The sequence below is a fragment of the Mustela putorius genome, unplaced genomic scaffold (assembly GCF_011764305.1).
Source record: "Mustela putorius furo isolate JIRA1106 unplaced genomic scaffold, ASM1176430v1.1 tig00000281_pilon_pilon_pilon, whole genome shotgun sequence".
NCBI lineage: Eukaryota > Metazoa > Chordata > Mammalia > Carnivora > Mustelidae > Mustela > Mustela putorius.
In genome coordinates, this window is record NW_025421343.1 from 16621557 (window position 1) to 16641017 (window position 19461).

General features: G+C 43.1%; 1 protein-coding gene across 1 annotated transcript; it reads right to left on the reverse strand.

Moving 5' to 3' along the window:
• Positions 1 to 209: 209 nt before the first annotated feature.
• SLC20A1 (solute carrier family 20 member 1) lies at positions 210 to 16391 on the reverse strand. Its single transcript, XM_004770998.3, has 11 exons — positions 16153 to 16391; positions 15049 to 15679; positions 14764 to 14904; positions 14467 to 14552; positions 9412 to 9508; positions 6465 to 6584; positions 4706 to 4975; positions 4039 to 4597; positions 2893 to 3078; positions 2043 to 2127; positions 210 to 1192 (listed from the first exon to the last, which is right to left on the reverse strand). The coding sequence occupies exons 2-11, from the start codon at positions 15392 to 15394 to the stop codon at positions 1031 to 1033; spliced, it is 2052 nt and encodes a 683-aa protein (XP_004771055.1). The 5' UTR covers positions 15395 to 15679; positions 16153 to 16391; the 3' UTR covers positions 210 to 1030.
• Positions 16392 to 19461: the final 3070 nt, after the last annotated feature.

Here is a 19461-nt window from a genome sequence, read left to right on the forward strand (position 1 = left end):
AGGAAAAATGCCAAACAGCTACAACAGTACCTATGGAGTTAAGTCACGTACATTCTGGGATCACAAGAAACTTACCAGGGAGGAGTGGGAAAGTTTAAGTAAGTCGGTAGTTCTCATTTAAGATGAGAACACTCTCCTAAGAATGGCATAGGGCTAACTGATCTATAGCCCAGATGCTTCAAACATGAACAAAAACCATGAGAACAAAATTTTCTAAAAACTGTAGGCTTTTTTATTCAGTTAAGAGGTAGACAGATGAACATGGAAGGCTGTCCCATTTAACTTGCCCAAAGTTCATATTCCACTCCATTCATCCATCCCACACTGCCAGAAATTGTAAAGAAATAACCAAGACAGCCAGAAGGCTTTTTCTTCCTACTTCTTTTCAGCAGTAATTGTCAATGAATTGCTTGCCAAGAAGTTTCTACTAACTTAAAAATTTTCACTGTGTCCAAAGAACCTCGTCCCTATAAGAAGTTCCCACATATGCCAACAGAACCTGCCACTACCGACAGGAGGGCAGAGTACAAATGGCTCTATTTCTCTAAGAGACTACAAGGGAAGCTTCAGTTATGTTTGTTGTTAGGTCCCTGTCTGTGCATGTTAGGGCAGAAGCTGGTGAAACCACCAAAGCAGAGCACACTGCGTCAAAAGGCTCTGAATGGTTGTTTTTAAAAAAAAACAAAAAAAAAAAAGGAATCACAAGTTATCTTCAGAGACAACATTAAAACATAATGGAATTGAAGCCTCATACAAAAAGTAGAGAATTATATACAGGAATTCACAGCCCAGAAGGAAAAGGGACCTCAATAGGAACCAGTGGAAACCCAGCTATTTTACATAGCTAATTTTGAGACAAGTTGTATTTAGCACAAAAGCAATTATAGCACAAGTAACACTTCCCTCCCACAGCTCCCAAACTTTAAAAAAACTCTTGTCGGTCTTCTGTAACACTGTGATCCTTCTTGAAAGGAGCAGGAATGTGTAAGGTGGCCCCAAACATCAACACGAATTGTAATCTCAAACAGTTTCACACTGTGAGGATGACATATTTGAGGACTGCCATAATAGCAGCACTAATAACGCCAGAAATGGGGACGGTAACAAACCAGGCCATAAAAATGTTGCGGAAGAGTCGCCAGTCAACAGCCTTTTTGGATCGGAGCCATCCGACAGATACGACAGAGCCCACCTAGCAGAGAGGGATGGAGGACACTGGTTAGGAGAGGCCAATGGTATTCTGGTAACAGACTCATAATCATACATAGGTAAGCAGCCCCAAACTGCTGATGAGACTGATTCCATGCAAGATGGTTTGTAACAGGGTAAGAAGCAGATTACTCATGGGAAGATGAAGGCAATACAAAAATCCAATCATTACTTCTGTGGTAACTGGCGTAAAAAGACGAGAACGAGAACACTTTCTCTCTCCTGAGCTACCAGCTTTAATCAACTGCTTTAATAGTCTTAAATAAATCAAGTTTTAATATATTATTTTAAGTTTCAGGTTTTCCGAGCATCATTTTAGAGGAGGACAGATATCAGACCTCATAGCGAATCACTTGGAGATACCCTAGAAGAGGAAGTATGACTCACAGGCTCCAGGATGAACCAACTTAAATTGCCTTAAGGAAGCTAGTTTCTTCCTTTTTCTAGTTATTACATGGCCATCGAGCAACTTCAGAATTCAACAAGATTCTCAGTATTTCAGTTCTGAGGCTATGAATATACGCCTTCTATAATTAACACTGCCCTTCAACAGCCCAACATGCCTCACAGATGGGTTAACTATCTGTAAAAGGACTTTCGCCATTGTTTGGGGAGAACATACATTATCGGCTTAAATAAGAACACTCGACCCAAGGAATTATAAACTGTAAGCCTTTACATTATTACAGTCCTTTGTCCTAAATTTGTGAACTCTTCAAGACTCCAACTGCATAAAAGTTTCTAAACCACAGTTACTACATTAAAAAAAAAAACTCTTTGTATTACTAGAACCATTCAATAGACACAGTTCATATACCTTACACTATACTTACTTTACAGTGTGTTGTACTGATGGGAAGACCAATATTTGATGCAATTACCACCGTGAGGGCAGATGCCAGTTCAATACTGAAGCCACTGTAGACATAAAAAGATTACTTGTCAAGAATGGAAGGTGATCTTTTTTATAAGCTAACATTACCTCAAAGTTAACCCAATCTTACTGTGATCCACTCAGTGACAAAACCTAACACTGACCTAACATCTTTCATTTGCTGTAGCTCCTGAAATCTGCTTTATTTTTACGATTTTATTTATTCCTTATTCATTTGAGAGAGAGAGAGCACAAGCACAGGGGTGGGAAGAGGCAATCTTAAAGGGAAGAGCAGACTCCCCACCGAGTAGGGAGCCCAATGGAGGGTGGGATCCCAGGACCTGGAAATCATGACCTAAGCCAAAGGCAGACGCTTAACTACCTGAGCCACCCAGGTACACCTGAAACCTACTTTAAATTGGGCTCTCTTCCCTCTTTTCTAACATTTTTAAGGTTCTAAGGGTTCCTAAGAGCCCATTATTAAAGTCTGCACTTCTATTTTGAAGAATGTAATTAATCTTAGCTCTCAAGTAGAGACAAATAAAGGAAAAGTATACAGACTATTTGCTCCACACACAGCCTTTCTCAGAAAAGTTATGTTATTAAGAGACCACTGGAGATGAATATTTGACCAAAATTTTGTTTAAGGGCCAGACAGTATATAAAATCGAAGTTCACAACAATGAGAGGAACACCAGAAAATAACTCAAGCTTGGGTTACATTAGCTGAAGATTCATGTGGTAACACTACATATATTATGCATCCTAAGAAAATGAGCATTAGCCTAAGACCTGTTTTACCAACTTACCTAGAAGGTGTGATTGGTGTTAGATCTTTCCCCATGGTCTGGATAACTCTCCTTCCCCAAACCCACAGACCAATACAAATACCAACTCCACCATAGAGCAGAAGCCATATTGGTGTTGCCACTTTTGAAGAAACATCTCTTGTGTCATAAACCAGATACAAAGCAACCAGAGGACCGATGGCATTGCTGAAAGAAAAAAGAGGACAAAGAAGATTTTTCAGGCAGAACTAGAATTTGACAAGATCCAGTTTGCTAAATGACCTACTAGATTATTTAAAGCAAAGCTGTCAAGCTCATTTAGCAAACAGTCCTTTCAACAGAAATAAACAGAACCCCAATATACACAGCAGAAAATAAAAGCTGCTCTCAAGAGAAGAATCCCATGCATTTGGTGGCCTCTCATCCAAGAGGTAGCCTAGAACAACTCAGGTTCCAATGACCAGTTTACAAACCACAGAACTAAGGCCAACAACATCCAAATTCATTCCCTAGGGCAGTGATTTTTAAGCTTTTCATCTCAGTATTCATAGAATTTACTATCACAGAACTGGCCCCTATCTTGACAGAGAAGACTCTCCCTGAAGAATATCTGTGTTTATCATCTACAGAAACATTCTTTGTAATCTCTCTAAAGGGGGGGGAGGGGGATACACAATATTTTTTTTTAAGATTTTAAGTAGTCACGGGGTGCCTGGGTGGCTCAGTGGGTTAAGCCTCTGCCTTCAGCTCAGGTCACGATCCCAGGGTCCTGGGATCGAGCCCCACACTGGGCTCCCTGCTCAGTGGGAAGCCTGCTTTCCTCTCTCTGTCTCTGCCTGCCTCTCTGCCTACTTCTGATCTCTGTCAAATAAATAAGTAAAATCTCTTAAAAAAAAAAAAAAAAAGGTTTTAAGTAATCTCTATACCCAACATGGGCCACAAACTTAGATGCTCTACAGACTGAGCCAGTCAAGCACCCCTCTAAAAAAAATTTTGCTGCCTGTTTAATTAAGTCAATAACAGCTAAACAGCTATTACCTCATCCTCTCTAGATTATTCGTGTCCCACAGGGTGCTATGGTACCAAAGCCACAACCACAGCCTTATAAAAAGGGATAAGGTGATACAAAACTAGAAAGCATGACGCTGAGACTCCAAGTCAACTGACCTGACATCATTTCCACCATGGGCGAATGACCCAAAGCAAGCTGTAAGGATCTGCAGGAACTGGAAAAGGAGAGACACCTCTGGCTTATCCTGGTCATACCATTCTTCGAGAGAGCTGCTACTTCCTTTTCTCTCCCCCAGACCCATCTCTGCCTTGACACTCATGTCCATCTCGGATGCCGAGTGAATATCAGACACAGCATTGCAGTAACTGGTGTAACTGTCCATTCGAATTCGCTTCTTGCTGTCTGCGTTAGGCCAGGTCAGCTTCTCCATTTCTTCACCTTTCTGTTCACCTTCTTTGGCACGGAATGAATCCAGAGGCATGCCACAAATTGCCATGGTATATGAAGTATAGCTATTATTGCGCCTCAACGGTTTGTCACCAGAGTCTCCCATGCAGTCTCCCACCTTGGCAAGATGTAATTTATGGAGCAGCTCTTTGTATAAGCCAGAATCTTTATGCACAGTGTGATACTGATAGTGCCCACTGGAGTTTATCTGGTTACTGACGGCTTGATTGAACTGAACAAGGTTCCCATTAGGCAACTGCACTGCCCCTAGCCAAGACCAAAACAGTAACGTTAAAAACAAACATCATGGGGTCCAAACAATAAGCCTCCTCCCCAGTACAGGTAACAAAGTAAAATTCTTCTCACTCCACTCACCATTCATAGTGCCGTCTATGCTGGTTTCCTCTTTCAGATCCACGCTGGGAAGCCGCTCTTGCTCTGGAGCTTCCTCCAAGTCTCCGAGTTTGAACGAAACTGTTCTCTCCTCCACCACAGCCCGGAGGGGCACCGTGGCAGATCCTACCTCAGCAATAGGATTCCTGGTTTCAATATCACTGAGAGACAACTTTGTTTCTTCATGGTCTTCTTTCAAGCTATTCTTTTTTTCCATTAAAGGGCTTTCAGAAGGACTAGACTTTATTTCTCCTAGAAAAAAGGCGGGGGGGGGGGTTGGTTTGGTTTTGACCAAACTCATTCCACACCTTCCCTCCCCCTACCTCAAAAATATCCATCTCAACGTAATGTATTTCAGTGAAAATTTGGGATAGGTTTCCTTGTTTGCTTCACTTGCCATATCTCATATCTTTCCTTTGGGGAAGAAATCAACAGTGCTTCAGCAGTCACAAACTTTTTCAGTAAAGGGCCAGACAGTAAAATATTTTAGGCACTTTGGGCTCTGTTGTATATTCTTCTCCTTTACAAAACAAAGGTTTCGGTTTTATAAGGATAAAAACTATTCCTAGTTCCCTGCTAACCCATTCTGAGGTGAAACGTACCTCAAGCATGAGGTAGACAGATTGAAAATTTACACTGCATCTAATTCACGTTCTTTTTAAAAAAGGAATGCCCCCAAATTTCAGTCTAGGAGTTTAAGCAAAGGAACAGCTCAATGCAGACAACTACAGAGGAAAACTCAAATTCCCACCTCTGTAAAACAGAGACGTGCTTTAATGTTCCACACCTTATGCATCTAAATGCCCCGACTGAGCAGGAATATCCTCTGCCCAGTCTACAATGCCCAGTACATTTACACGTTCATTCAGGCAGCACAACCATGCTATAGACTAGGACCTAAAATATTAGCAAGACTGGTCTCTTTTCCCAAACTGGAGGAAAAACGAGAGCAGGAGGTCATGCAAGCCTCATTCCCACTGTGCGCAGGGCACAAGCACTTCAGTGCAGCTGCAATGACACAGCACTCTTCCTAGTGCCCCTGCAGTGTGTGCAGCCTTTCACTTCCCAAAGACAAAGGTGAAATCTCTAACCAATCATTTGCAGATGAAAAGGGCAGAAAGATTACTGTAACAAATCTCAGCCAGTAAGGAAATGAATACAAAGTTTAAATAAGACTAACACTAACAAAATTTATTCTGTATTTAATTATACTCTACTACCCTATGTAGTAATGGTCTAAACAATTCCTTCACATTAACAATGGAAAATATCTACCTCTCAAATCTGTGTGACAATTCTGAGAACCGACCACATCTAAAAGTCAGATACTAACAAGACACTTAAATTCGCATGTCAAAATCTGTGAAGTTACACACAAAAGTAGTTAGAATAGTTTCCCCCTTAAAAATTTTATGCCTACCCTTATTAGACTTTAAGATATCCTCATACTTCGAAGTTAATGTTAAGCTACTTCTCTGTGTATTTGTCACCAGCAACTGATACAGTAAAAACTAGATTAAATGACCAGCTCATTCCCAACATATGCCAACTTTCCTTATAAGTAGGTCTCAGGTCATTTCAAATCAATAGAAACATAGTTTGGCCAATAAACCCATCTCCTGAAATCTCACTTAAATTTTTGACTTTGCCAATCTATCGGAATAATGTGTTTTTATTAACTGATCACACAAGAAACGAGCACATTCCTAGTTAAAATATTCTGCCACAATTTGTTACTTACGTTCGATTTTTCTCTTCATCCTGGGACATACAAAGAACCAGACGATAAGGGCACAGAAAACTGCACATCCCACCGAGATGAGGATGGTGCCCCACAGAGGAAGTTTGTCAAAGCCCAGCACTAGGAGATAAAATGGTGCATCTTGAAAACCCCAGGGCAACAGCCCCCTGCAACAATGTGTAAACCCTCCTCTGGGGACTCTGGAGTTCCCCAAGCCAGCCCATCACCCTTTACAATTGCTGCCAGTCTTAAGTCCACAGGGTTTTCATTGTGTTCCTGACTACATAAATTCAGGAGGGGAGAAAAATCCCCCAGTCCTCTGAAACCCACACCACCACCTCTGGCCCACCTGCTAGATTAGGTTCAAGTCTCCCAAGCTCCTTCAAAAACTGGGTGTTTTTTTTTTCCTTTCTGTACTTAGAAGATAATAAGGATCGCTATTCTCAGGATCTGCACTAGCTATGAAAAAATGGAAGCATTCTACTCCCTAGCCTCCAGATGGTAGCTGCCACACATTATGTTTGCATATACAAACATTATTGATATTAAAAAGAAAAGGGCCCTAAGAGTCGTCTTTGTCATAGTGACAGAATTCTCTGTGGAAGTTACCACATCCACTATTATTATCCTCCAGTAAAATCCTTTAAAAAGATTATCTCTTAAGAGACATTATCAAACTAAGATACAGAAAAACCAGATTATCTATCAAAAGATAAGAATAGTTCAAAGGGCTATCTTTCACAATAAGAAAATAGTTCAGTGGTAATTTCATTAACAAGCCTTATCTTAGGGACCTGCCTACTTTCCACCTAGCTTTGGGATCATCAGTATCAGAACTCTTCTGCTTATCACTTATATGCCAACAAGTTCCAAGCCACTAGCCTAGACTACTGACTGAAGCAAAACACTACAGAATTCTATTTTAGCCTTAAAGATGTTATAATGATTATAGTTTATCCAAGAATAGCTTGGCTACCTACAGTTCTTTTGCTTTATTCTGATTAGGAATTAAATTACTTAGAAAATGGAAAATTTAGGGGAACCTGGGTGGCTCAGTGGGTTAAAGCCTCTGCCTTCGGCTCAGGTCATGATCCCAGGGTTCTGGGATGGAGCCCCGCATTGGGCTCTCTGCTCAGCAAGGAGCCTGCTTCCCCTCCTTCTCTCTCTGCCTACTTGTGATCTCTGTCAAATAAATAAAAATCTTAAAAAAAAAAAAAAAAATGGAAAATCTATTCTCCCCCAATTATTAATATTTAAAAATCAGATATAAATTGTGGTCCCTTCAAAACTAAAGTTCTATAGTGACTATAAATCTTTCCATTTTAATTCCTATCAATTCTAACCATGTATTTAGTCACACAAACTAAAATATTCATGAAATTTAATCAATCTCTATCACAATTTAAATTTGCCTGTGTTCCAAGTTCCCCAAAGAGGGGAAACGAGAAGGGGAAATTTTTCTTGTAAATGATCCACAAAGAACAGAACAGAACAAAAACATCCCAAATTCCTTTTTCAAAAATGATTTCACTGAACTACAAGCTTTGCAGCTACCAGATAAAACTTCAGTGCTGAGAGCCTCACAGGAGACTTTTTTAGTTTAGCACAAAGACTTCAATTTAAAAAAGAACAAAAATGTAGCATGCAAGCTTTTCTTTGCCCATACCATTTGGTAAGGAGTCTGGTATCCCCTAAGTAAGATCAGTGTTCTCATTAAGTTGTCCATTTTCTTTCCTAATTATTCCAAAAATAAAGACAAGGTTAAAAAAAATACTGAGCTAATTTCATTTTTGGTCAGTGACTTATTACTTCAGTGAAGTTTAAGAAACAAGTTATGATCTATTAGTCAGAAAAGTAATCAATTTAGTTGCCCCAAGGAGCATTAAAAAAAAAAAGCTAGAGAGGGGTGCCTGGGTGGCTCAGTGGGTTAAGCCTCTGCCTTCAGCTCTGGTGGTGATCTCAGGGTCCTGGGATTAAGCCAGGCATCCTGCTCCCTGCTCAGCAGGGAGCCTGCTTCCCTCTCTCTCTGCTTGCCTCGATGCTTACTTGTGATCTGTATCCATCAAATAAATAAAATCTTAAAAAAAAAAAAAAAGCTAGAGAATTATCTGAAAATACGGGTGCAGAGCACACAGAGCAAGCAGCTTCTCTACATGAGTGTCTTGGGCAGCAATGTACAATGTATTTTTTCCAGTGGGTCACGGTCAAAAGATCAAAAGCCACTGACTTGACCATCAAGTCAAATGACCCTAGACAGCAAAATGACTGATCAAAGAATGTAACGTCCTGTAAATTACAAGTGACTGATCTTTTTCAGTTCCCAAATTAAACATGTATCATAATTTAATCCATGCTTTGCCTTAGTCCCCAAATAAAAGCAATCATTTTAATCTTTATATCCTCACAAATTATTTTTCCTCTTAGCTGCATGAATTCTTCTTCCAAGTGTACTTAGACCAGTTGTTAAACATCCCAGCTCTTCTCATTCAAGCAGATTCAGGGAAGTAAATTTAGTGCTTAGAAACAAAGGTAGCTCCATTTGGGAGAGAAAAATGAGAATATCCAGCAAACCAGTTCTAAATGACTGATTATTGAAGACCAAATATAACTAATGACTCTTCAGTAGTCAGTAGGTGAGGTCATTATCACTTCCAGTATTTTCAACATAGATAGGAGAAAGGGAGGGAGAAGGTCATATTATCGTGGATCCTGTGAAGACTAAAGAGTAAAGGTCTGTAGTGATTTAGAATCTTAGCAGGTCTCTTTGGTTGAAAAACTATCTAGGTTAACTCAGCATACACTAGCCTGCAGCCTTCTGAAATGGGTGCAGGCCAGCCACCTTCTAGGAGATTTCAGCCCTGTAAAGCAAAAAGGGGTAAATTGGGCATTTAATGCAAGTTTTATAAACAACTTAAATTCACATTTAAATATTTTGTTATGTACTTACAAGGTGCTCCAGTATACATGATGGAAAAAAGGTTTATTCCAACTGTGCAGGCATAGAAAACTGGCAAAGCTCGCAAACCATTAGGAACTGGATCTGCCTGTAAAAGATTAAGATCAATACCTTAAAAGGTGTTAAAGTTAATTCATTTCCAAAGAACCTTGTAAAGGGGGAGGTTCAGGAATTACAGTGCCGGCTAATGGTCTCCACAGTAGTAGGAAAATCCCAGTTGGCCTTGTTCCTAGAAGTCTCCCTTACCAAGGCTGATCTCATCTTATACATCTACCTGAACCTAAGTTTGTGTTTGGTTTTTTATTATTTGAGGGGGGAAGGGTGCTATTTCTAACAAGGCTACTTATACCAGTGACTGGTAATGTCCCAAATAATCAGTTTCATCACCCAGTATTTTTTTTTTAGATTTTATTTATTTGACAGAGAGAGAGAGAGATCACAAGTAGGCAGAGAGGCAGGCAGAGAGAGAGGGGGAAATAGGTACCCTGCTGAGCAGAGAGCCCAATGTGGGGCTCGATCCCAGTACTCTGAGATGATGACCTGAGCTGAAAGCAGAAGCCTAATCCACTGAGCCACCCACACACCCCCATCACCCAGTATTCTAAGGAACCTGATGGCCAAAAGTAAATCTGAGCAGACATCTAAGATGTACTATACATTTGTAAAAGACGTCAAAACATAGACAATGAGAGGGTGCCTGGGTGGCTCAGTGGGTTAAGCCTCTGCCTTCAGCTCAGGTCATAATCTCAGGGTCCTGGGATCGAGTCCCACGTCAGGCTCTCTGCCTACTTGTGATCTCTCTTTGTCTGTCAAATAAATAAATAAAATCTTGAAAAAGAAAAAAGAAATAGACAATGAGATGTGAGGACATTCCTCAGCATGTCTGCAAAGATTTGTTTTTTTTTTTTTTTTTTTTTTTTTTTTTTACAGATTTTATTTATTTATTTGACAGAGATCACAAGCAGGCAGAGAGGCAGGCAGAGGGAGAAGGAAGCAGGCTCCATGCCGAGCAGAGAGCCTGATGCGGGGCTCAATCCCAGGATCCTGAGATCATGACCTGAGCCGAAGGCAGAGGCTTTAACCCACTGAGCCACCCAGGCGCCCCTGCAAAGATTTCTTAAAACCAAAATATGCAGAATTTACCTGTGACAACCATTTTTTCTAGACATCAATAAATATGCCATATTAATGATCTACCAGAGTGCTAAGATAAAAATGAATTGTACACTAAGTCACCTCCTCATTCAACAGACTATGCCAAACACTATTCTGAGCACTAAAATATGGGAATGAATTGAGACAAAGTTCCTGCCCTCAAAAAACTGGCATTTACATTCTAGTACAGAAAAAAATAGCAATAAATACTATAAAGAAAATAAAGAGTAAGGGGCAGTGATGGAAGGAGGGGCACACTGGGGAGTATCAGTGGAACAAAGACACAAATGTGTTAAGTCAACAAGCCAGTACATATCTAAAGGTGGGAAAAAAAAAAGCAAGGGGGGAGGGTATATTCCAGAGTACAAAAGCCCTCAGGCAAAAACTCCAACAAATGTTTAAGGAACTGCACGGCTAGTGTGACTGGAAATAAAAGTTGCATTAACAACAAATGTGTGTTAATTCTATAGGAAAACACCGAAGTCAAATCCTTAAAGAGAATACAGATCTGAATATATGGGGAAGACTAAACTTTGAAAGATATTACCCTAAAGGTTTAATGCTGTCTTGATCACAATCCAAAAAGAAAATCTTGAGAAGAAAGGGAAAGACCCATAGTGATTCTAAAACTTCTGACTAGGGATGCCTGGATGGGTCCTGGGATCTGAGCCCCATGGTGGTGGGGGGGGGGGGGCGTCATCCCCTGTTTAGTGGGAGTCTGCCTCTCCATCTCCCCCAGCTCATATTCTCTCTCGAATAAATAAAATCTTTAAAAAAGAAAAAAAAGAAAAAGAAATGAAATACAGACTTGTAGTCTAAAAGGCTAAATTCGGGGGTGCCTGGTGGCTCAGTGGGTTAAAGCCTCTGCCTTCGGCTCAGGTCATGATCCCAGGGTCGTGGGATCGAGCACCACATTGGGCTCTCTGCTCAGCAGAGAGCCTGCTTCCTCCTCTCTCTCTGCCTGCTTCTTTGCCTACCTGTGACCTCTGTCTGTCAAATAAAATCTTAAAAAAGAAAAGAAAAGGCTAAATTCATAAATCAGCCTGGAGGGTGGGGAGGGCAGGATAAAACAAACTGTGTTCTCCCTTTTACTCCCTCCAGACTCCTCTGGGTCACTCACAACAGGTAACCAAGGCTAACAACTTCACATAATTTGTATTACTGTATGACCCATCTAACACACACTTTAATCTTTACCTGGAAATAATGTAAATATCTCACCACACAATTACGTAAGATGTGAAAAAGGGGTCTTCAGAATTCCCCATCTTCAACCAGAATAGTTCCACTGTTTACATACTGGATTTTCACATAAGCCTTTGTATAGAGAAAAAGGCTCCTCTTAGTTAGAAAAGATGTCCTAAATTTAATGTGATTCCTAACAAAAGGGGAAATGCTGAACAACCCGTTTTCTCTGACTAGCATTTAAATACTCGATAGGAAAATTTACCCTTTTCCCCTATTTCCTGTTTATTGCCCTCGGTCCTTATGAGGAAGTATGGCACCTCCATTCTGGTTTTTCCTAATAGACTACCCAATACCCTTGAAATAGACATTGAGAAAACAAATTTTTTTAAAAACAATTTTAATGTAAATTGCCAAAAAAGAACCTTAAGTTGGAAAGCATTTTAATGGTCAAATATTCAGACTTTAACTGCCAGGATGCCCAAAGGTTACCAGCATTAGGCTGTTTTCTTGAGATTTAAAACCTGAGATAACCAGAACTATTCATATTCATCACCTAAAGACTCACTGATAGACTGGACACAAGGGTACATATGTGCCATGGGGAGGAAAGGGAGGCCTGGAGGTCAAGAAGGTCCTCAAAGTCAATACTGTTTTAAACACTATTCCCGGGGCGCCTGGGTGGCTCAGTGGGTTAAGCTGCTGCCTTCGGCTCAGGTCATGATCTCAGGCTCCTAGGATGGAGTCCCGCATCCGGCTCTCTGCTCAGCGGGGAGCCTGCTTCCCTCTCTCTCTCTGCCTGCCTCTCTACTTGTGATCTCTTTGTCAAATAAATAAATAAAATCTTTTTTAAAAAAATTAAAAAATAAAAAAATAAACACTATTCCAATCATTCTTGATCATGTCCACCCTCATTCCCCCATAATGAATATATAGTTAAGAAGTTAATATACTTAACTTAAGCTACTGACTTTGGGTAAAAAATACCTGTCACGCATTTCTCAAATCAGAGATCGGGCCACTGAAAATCCCTCAGAGCACCACCACCATTCTCCCTCCAAGAAAGAAGACAAGTTTGTTTTGTCTGGAGACACACAAAGCCTCTCCAGAATCAGAACAATCTGTTTCCCAATTATCAACAAAGACCCAATGTAAACTTTTATATAAAGCAGGAATCCCCTACAGAGGATCCTAATTAATTCTCCTGGTATCTGGTATAGAGCAAGCTATATGCCTCTAATAAGACTGAAGAATCTGAGCTGTGACTACTGGTATGCCTCAAATCTAAGCATCATGTTATCATATGCTACAGCAGTTCTGGGGAATTGGGAGGGTAGGGGCTCTCCATACCTGTTTGCTAAATAGAACAGGAGCATATTTCAAGGCCAATAATAGTAACAATTAACTATTTACTCTCAAGTTATAACCAACCTACAAAAGTTTCAAATTTTCCAAATATTCAACTGCTATATTCTACCACACTCGGGTCACAGGAAAAGTGATTAATGAATCATGGTATTTCCACAAAGGTACAAATCCTTCTCTACAGAAGCTTACAACTAGACCAAACAAATGGCTCTGAATATATTCTTACCCTTTGGGATTAAGCTGCCTATCTTCCTTCACTCAGATTTCTAAGCTACCTATCTTCCTTCACTCAGATTTCTTCCATTTAGGAGCGTTTTTAAGAACTTACAATAGACAGTTAAGAGCCATTCACCTCAAAAAAAGAACAACTTTGTTTCCTGAGAAAAATGCATTTATTCTTACTCAGTAAATAACTCAGTCCAATGACAACATTTCTTGTTGTCTACATTTATTTTGGAGCCAGCACCAGAATTCTAGATAAAAGAAATGCTATTGGGTCACTCAAAAGGGATTTTCAAATAGGACAGGAAATTAAATGACTGTCTGGAAACCTTTTTTTGGCCAAGAAAAACAAAACAAAACTACCTTTATTGGCTCTTTTTACCCAGTCTAAGAAATTAGAGTCAAGTCACTGTGAGAGATAGTCTCCATCTAGAAGCTTATAAACTGGTTATGAGGGGCGCCTTGGTGGCTCAGTGGGTTAAGCCTCTGCCTTCGACTTAGGTTGTGATCTCAGGGTCCTGCGATCGAGCCCCACATCAGGCTCTCTGCTCAGCAAGGAGCCTGCTTCCCCCCCTCTCTGCCTGCCTCTCTGCCTACTTGTGATCTTTCTTTCTGTCAAATAAAATCTTTAAAAAAAATAAAATAAACTGGTTATGATAATCAGTACTACAAAATTAACTATGTGGAGACCCAAACTACTCAATTTAACTAACAGCTTTAAAAAAAAAAAAAAAAGAAGAAGCCTCAAGAGACACCGTGACTTCCTGAACCCCAAGCTCTTAAGTCAAATTGATCTGCATGTGATAGTTTAGGTAAAGCAATAATCTGCAAACACTTCTACAAAGCCCCCCTGAATAAATTTCCTTATTTTCTCATTCCCAGCCTCTCCTATTTCTTGGGACACCACAGTACTCATTCAATTTTTCCTGCCTGAATGCATTCCTGGTTACCGCAAACTTGTTTCTTTCAGAAAACTTAGCGACATACAAAAAATATACCAAACATAAATTTTTTAACTTTCTAAGGCCACACCAATCACATCTGGAAGAATGCTAGCAGTCTGAATACCACTGAGTATGACCCATCAAAGGTCATAAAGGAGGAGAGAAGGATTACCTTACGGAGGATGAATGCACGAACAAGGAAGAATAAAATTCCAGACATAATACCAGAAAGCAGTGGAGAGATGAACCAAGACATCACTGGAACAGAACACAATAAAATAAAAAAAAAAAAATGTCAACTAATGAAAATCAGAAACCAAAAACAAACCAACCAAAAAAAAAAAAAAACCACTTTACATTTTAATATTCTATCTTCAAAACTTTCTATATATTTCCATATATTTCATATAATGCCATGATAGCACATGACAAGAATAAAAATTTAAAAACCATTTAGAATTAAACATACCAATTTTTATCAGTTCAGACCACTTGACACCCTCCTGCCCCTTTGCCACAAGGGAGAAACCAATGGTTGCACCAACAATACAATGGGTTCCAGAAATGGGAAGCTTCAAAAACGAAGCCACTAGTTGCCACACAGCAGAACCTGAAACACAGGCAAGTTTTATTAAATGGCAAAATTCTTAGGAATGCGCTGCATTCTGCAGAAGAAAATCTGAAAGGGAAAGCACGGAAGGGAAATACCCATTTGTTCACCCGCCATTAAGGGACACACATAAAAAGAACTTACCAAACATCGCACTGACGGAGCCGGCCATCAACAGCTGTTGGGTCGCGTTGTACATCTCCACGTCGATCAAGCCCTTCCTGATTGTTTCGCTCACTTTGGCCCCCAGGAGGACGGAGCCCACGGTTTCAAAGATACTAGCTAGGATACAGGCTTGCTTGAGGGTCACGACACCTGAGCCCACAGCTGTACCAAACGAATTTGCTACATCATTGGCTCCCACGGAGAACGCCAAGACAAATGCAATAATGAAGCCCAGGATCAGCATCCATAGGTAGTCCACCAATGGACCAGAAGCAGCAGTAGCAGCAATAGTACTGGTAGTCAGCGTTGTCACGGTAGATGCCATTCTCTAGACTAGTGGTTTTGTTTTTTGTTTTTTGTTTTTTAATTATAGGAGAATTACTGAGCGGCTTTCAAGATGTGTAAACAGAATATGAGGTATCAAAAATGCTATAATAAATAATATATATTATATAAAATTAAATACTGTAAACTACGGCACAGAAACCGAGCTGGGGAGTTACTGCTATACGCTGCGTCTGGGCATCTGTTGTCTGGGGTTTCTTTGGCTCTGGAGGGCTAAAAGCAAGGAGAATTCCATGGCGGAGAAGAGAAAGGACGCAAGTTCATCCTGGGGGTGGGGGGGGGGAGAAAATAACAATAGCAGCGCGCCCTTGGGGAGCCCGTGCAGCACCTCGCGCTGGCCCACGCGGCAGGGGGCCTCGGCCTTGACCCCCGCCCGCATCCCACCGGCCCCGGCCCCGGCCCCGAGCAGGGCTGGCGAGGCGGTGGGCACGTGGCGCCGGGGACCTCTTCCGCCGGCGCGCGCCCAGCCCGCATCCCCCCAACCCCCGCCTCCCGCCGCCGCCCGCCCGCGCGCGCCCTCCCCACGAAAACCGGAAAAGGGCCATTCCCGCGCGCGCCGCCCGGGGACCGCCAAAAAGGCCCGCGGGCGGGCAGGGTGGGGGAGGGAGGCGAACAGAAACGAAGCCAGAATCTCGCCGCACCGCCCGCACCGGCCCACGCGGCCGCCTCCCGCGCCACGGCATCGGCGCCTGGCCGCGGGGAGAAGAAAGCCTTATCCAAGGTGGCGCCACTACTCACCAGAGGAAACGAAGAGCCGAGCGGGAGACGAGAGGTGCAAGCCGCGGCGGTGGGCTGGAACCACAGACGCACGCACCTGGGGGTCGACGAGGAGTCGGCCCGGGGCGGAGGCTCCGGGGATGGTTCGGCGGGGCCTGGCGACCCACCCTGGAAGCACCCGCGGGCGCCTCAGCGGCCCAGAAGAGCTAGCACGCAGCGCGCGCCGGCAGCCATCACTCTGGCGACACACGCCGCCGGCCCCTACTTATAGCCCGGCGCCGCGACCCGCGTGACCCGCCGCGCCGCGCCCCGTCTCCGGAGCCCCGCCCCCGGGATGGCGCGGCCCCACCGGCCGGCGTGCCCAACCGGGTGAGCCCGACGGCGGCGTTCATTGGCCGGCTTCGCGCCGGCGGCCACGCCCCCAGCGGGGAGCCTGTCCACGTGGGGAGGGCCAGCCCCCTCTCTGCAGCCTCCCCCTGGCGTCTGTGCCGGGTCTCGCCGCACCGGTGCGTTACTGGGGGAGGCCGTGGGGGACCCTAGCGCTGCCGTCGGAGGTCGCCATGCGGGGTTTTAGAGGCCGCGCGACCAAGGTCATTCCTAGTCCCTCCACCTCGCGGGTTCACAGTGCTGACCGCTTCGTCAGCCTCCCTTTGAGCGCACTAGTGACCTGTCGCGCGTCCAGAGGCCACACCGGGCCGAGTTCCCCTCCCGGCAGTCCAGTGACGCTGCGGGAGAGCTCGAGCCGTCGGGCTCCGGATCCAGTCCTGGCACGTTGTCGCACCTGTGACTTGCCCTTGGCCAGAGAAGCTCGGGCCCTCGCCGGGGGAGGGAGAAGGCTCACGTGGTTGCTTTGCTCCCGCAGTCATGCACTTCGGTGAAAACAGAAAGACTGAAGAGTCACGAGAACCAGGTTGTCTCCCCGTTATGGCGCAGAGCCTTAGGAAGGCTGTGGGTCATTAATTTCCTGCAGACCTGTGTTTTCTGCGTCGTGGCGGTGGCGGGGGGTGGGGGCTGTCGGGGTGGAGAAGGACACTGCTTGTGATTCAAATCCTGACTCCTGTTTGCTGCAGTGTGTCACCTTGAGCAAATTCCAGATCTCTCAGACTGCACTGTCACGAATGTAAGATGTTAGCATTCAGTACTTACTTTGTGGCAGGACTTAAATTGAGTTAAGGAACGCGAATGCGACCAGCACTCAGTAGGCACAGAATGCTAATTTCCGGTTTGTTCTTAATGTAAAAACGCCTGTTTTGGGATGTAGGAAAGGGTGTAAGGGGACGTTCTCTGTGCATCCCAGAAGCTTTCCTATTCTCTTGATGTAAAAATTGATTTCTGGTCTCCTACAGGGCATATAATGTAGTTTTGACGTTAATAAGATTTACTCTGCACGTTTGGGGGCATTTATTCTATTATGCAGCTTAGGATCAAAACTAATCATGCCAGGAGATTAAAGTCGTGCTTTCTTGTCGGGGTGGTAGTGAGATTGAAGGATTTCAACCAGAAATACTTACCAGGCTTGGAATGTTCTGGAGCCCTCCCCACCTTTTTGTCATCTCTAGCAGCAGGACACAATAGCAGAAGCAAAGATGCTCTAAATCTTTGTCTGGGACATCTGTGGAGGCTTAAACCGCACATGAGTATTCTCTGACCTATCTAGAACAGCTGATGGAGTTCTGTGAGTAACTCACAAAGCTCTAGGTCACAAGATCATGTCTGAAACAGAAAGTGCGTGTCTGGGAGCAGTGACCCTAGAATGCAATTCTGATGTAATTCTCACCTTAAAATGTACTCCTCCCTCCATCTTCAATTCATTCCAAGGTTATGAAAAAATTAAATGAAAGGACTGATCCGTTCAAGGTCCTTAGTGTTCGGCCGTTTAAAACGATGATTTTGGGGTGCCTGGGTGGCTCAGTTGTTAAGTGTCTGCCTTAGGCTCAGGTCATGATCCCAGGGTCCTTGGATCAAGCCTGGTGTTGGGCTCCCTGCTCAGCAAGGAGTCTGCTTCTCCCTCTCCCTCTTGCCCTCCCCCTGCTCATATTCTCTGTCTCTCTCAAATAAATAAAATCCTAAAAAAAAAAAAAAAAAAAAAAAAAAAAAAAAACAATGATTTTGGCTTGGGGGAGGTGTGTGAAATATGTGAAGGGGATTAAGAATACCCTCACCGGAGGTGCCTGGGTGGCTCAGTGGGTTAAAGCCTCTGCCTTTGGCTCACGTCATGATCTCAGGGTCCCCGGATCAAGCCCCACATCTGGCTCTCTGCTTGGCAGGGAGCCTGCCTTTCCCACCCCCTCTGCCTGCCTCTCTACAACAAGTAGTCTCCGTCAAATAAATAAATAAAATAAATAAAATCTTTAAAAAAAAAAAAAGAATACACTTTCTGTGATGAGCACTGAGTAACAAACGGTTGAGTTACTATACACCTAAAACTAATAGAACACTGTATGTCAATTATACTTGAATTTTAAAAATAATAAAATTTTTAAAACAATAATTTTCAAAGCAGTTGTTTGTAAGGGAATTGCTTAGGATGTTTCACAGCATGTGCTTTTTTCATTTTGTCCATGGGCATGTTTTTTCTGGTCTGTGGTATTAGCCCTTTAAGTTCGCAGATATTTGCAGGACAACCTCTGAGTGAGGAGGTCAGGCAGCCACAGGGAGTAACCATCAAGGTGAGAGAGCACAGTCCAGACTTCTTGAGATGGGTTTGCAGAGAGTCGGGGGCCCTGGGGCAGAGAATCGAAGAAACTTCCCCTTGCGTTACAGGTGAATTCTGTCAACAACTTTAGGTTGGTCCTATCCTTCCTCCTTAGGACAACAGAGTGCCTTGATCAACCAGGCTATGAGGAGGGAACATTTGGGACTGGGGTGGGTCCTGACCACCTCACCAGGGGTAAGAACATCAGTAGGGTATAGACTGCCCTTAGACACCTGAAGTTGCCTTGACACCTGACACCTTCATCCTCCCATAGGGGAGAAGAGGTAGGTCTCTGCCTATAAGAGAAGTTAAAGTGCTCTGAAAATGGGAAGAGATAGACAGACCTTCAAGTCATACACAAATTGTACTGGTTCTGACCTCCTCGCTGAACTTGGAAAGAGGGCAAAGACCCTAAGGATAATGTTTCTCTGTTCGAGTCAAGGTGTTGGTGCACACTCTAGGATCTGAGTGAGGCCATTTGGTCTAGTGGTAAAACACACAGATTGTAAAGCCAAACTGCCTATTCTGCTATTCGCTAGTCACGTGACCAAGGGCAGATAAATTCTTGCCTTATTTGCCTCATCTGTAAAGGGGAGATGTAGGGGAGTCCCTACACTATAGGGCCATCATGAGGA

What these genes read in the sequence shown, in the direction of transcription:
- SLC20A1 (XM_004770998.3), bottom strand. Translation starts at nt 15,394, where the DNA reads ATGGCATCTACCGTGACAACGCTGACTACCAGTACTATTGCTGCTACT. An exon ending in CATGTATACTGGAGCACCTT is followed by an intron (nt 6,585 to 9,411) that starts GTAAGTACATAA and finishes TTTATCTCCTAG; the next exon opens with TGCTGGGCTTTGACAAACTT. An exon ending in TCAGTACAACACACTGTAAA is followed by an intron (nt 1,193 to 2,042) that starts GTAAGTATAGTG and finishes CCTCTCTGCTAG; the next exon opens with GTGGGCTCTGTCGTATCTGT.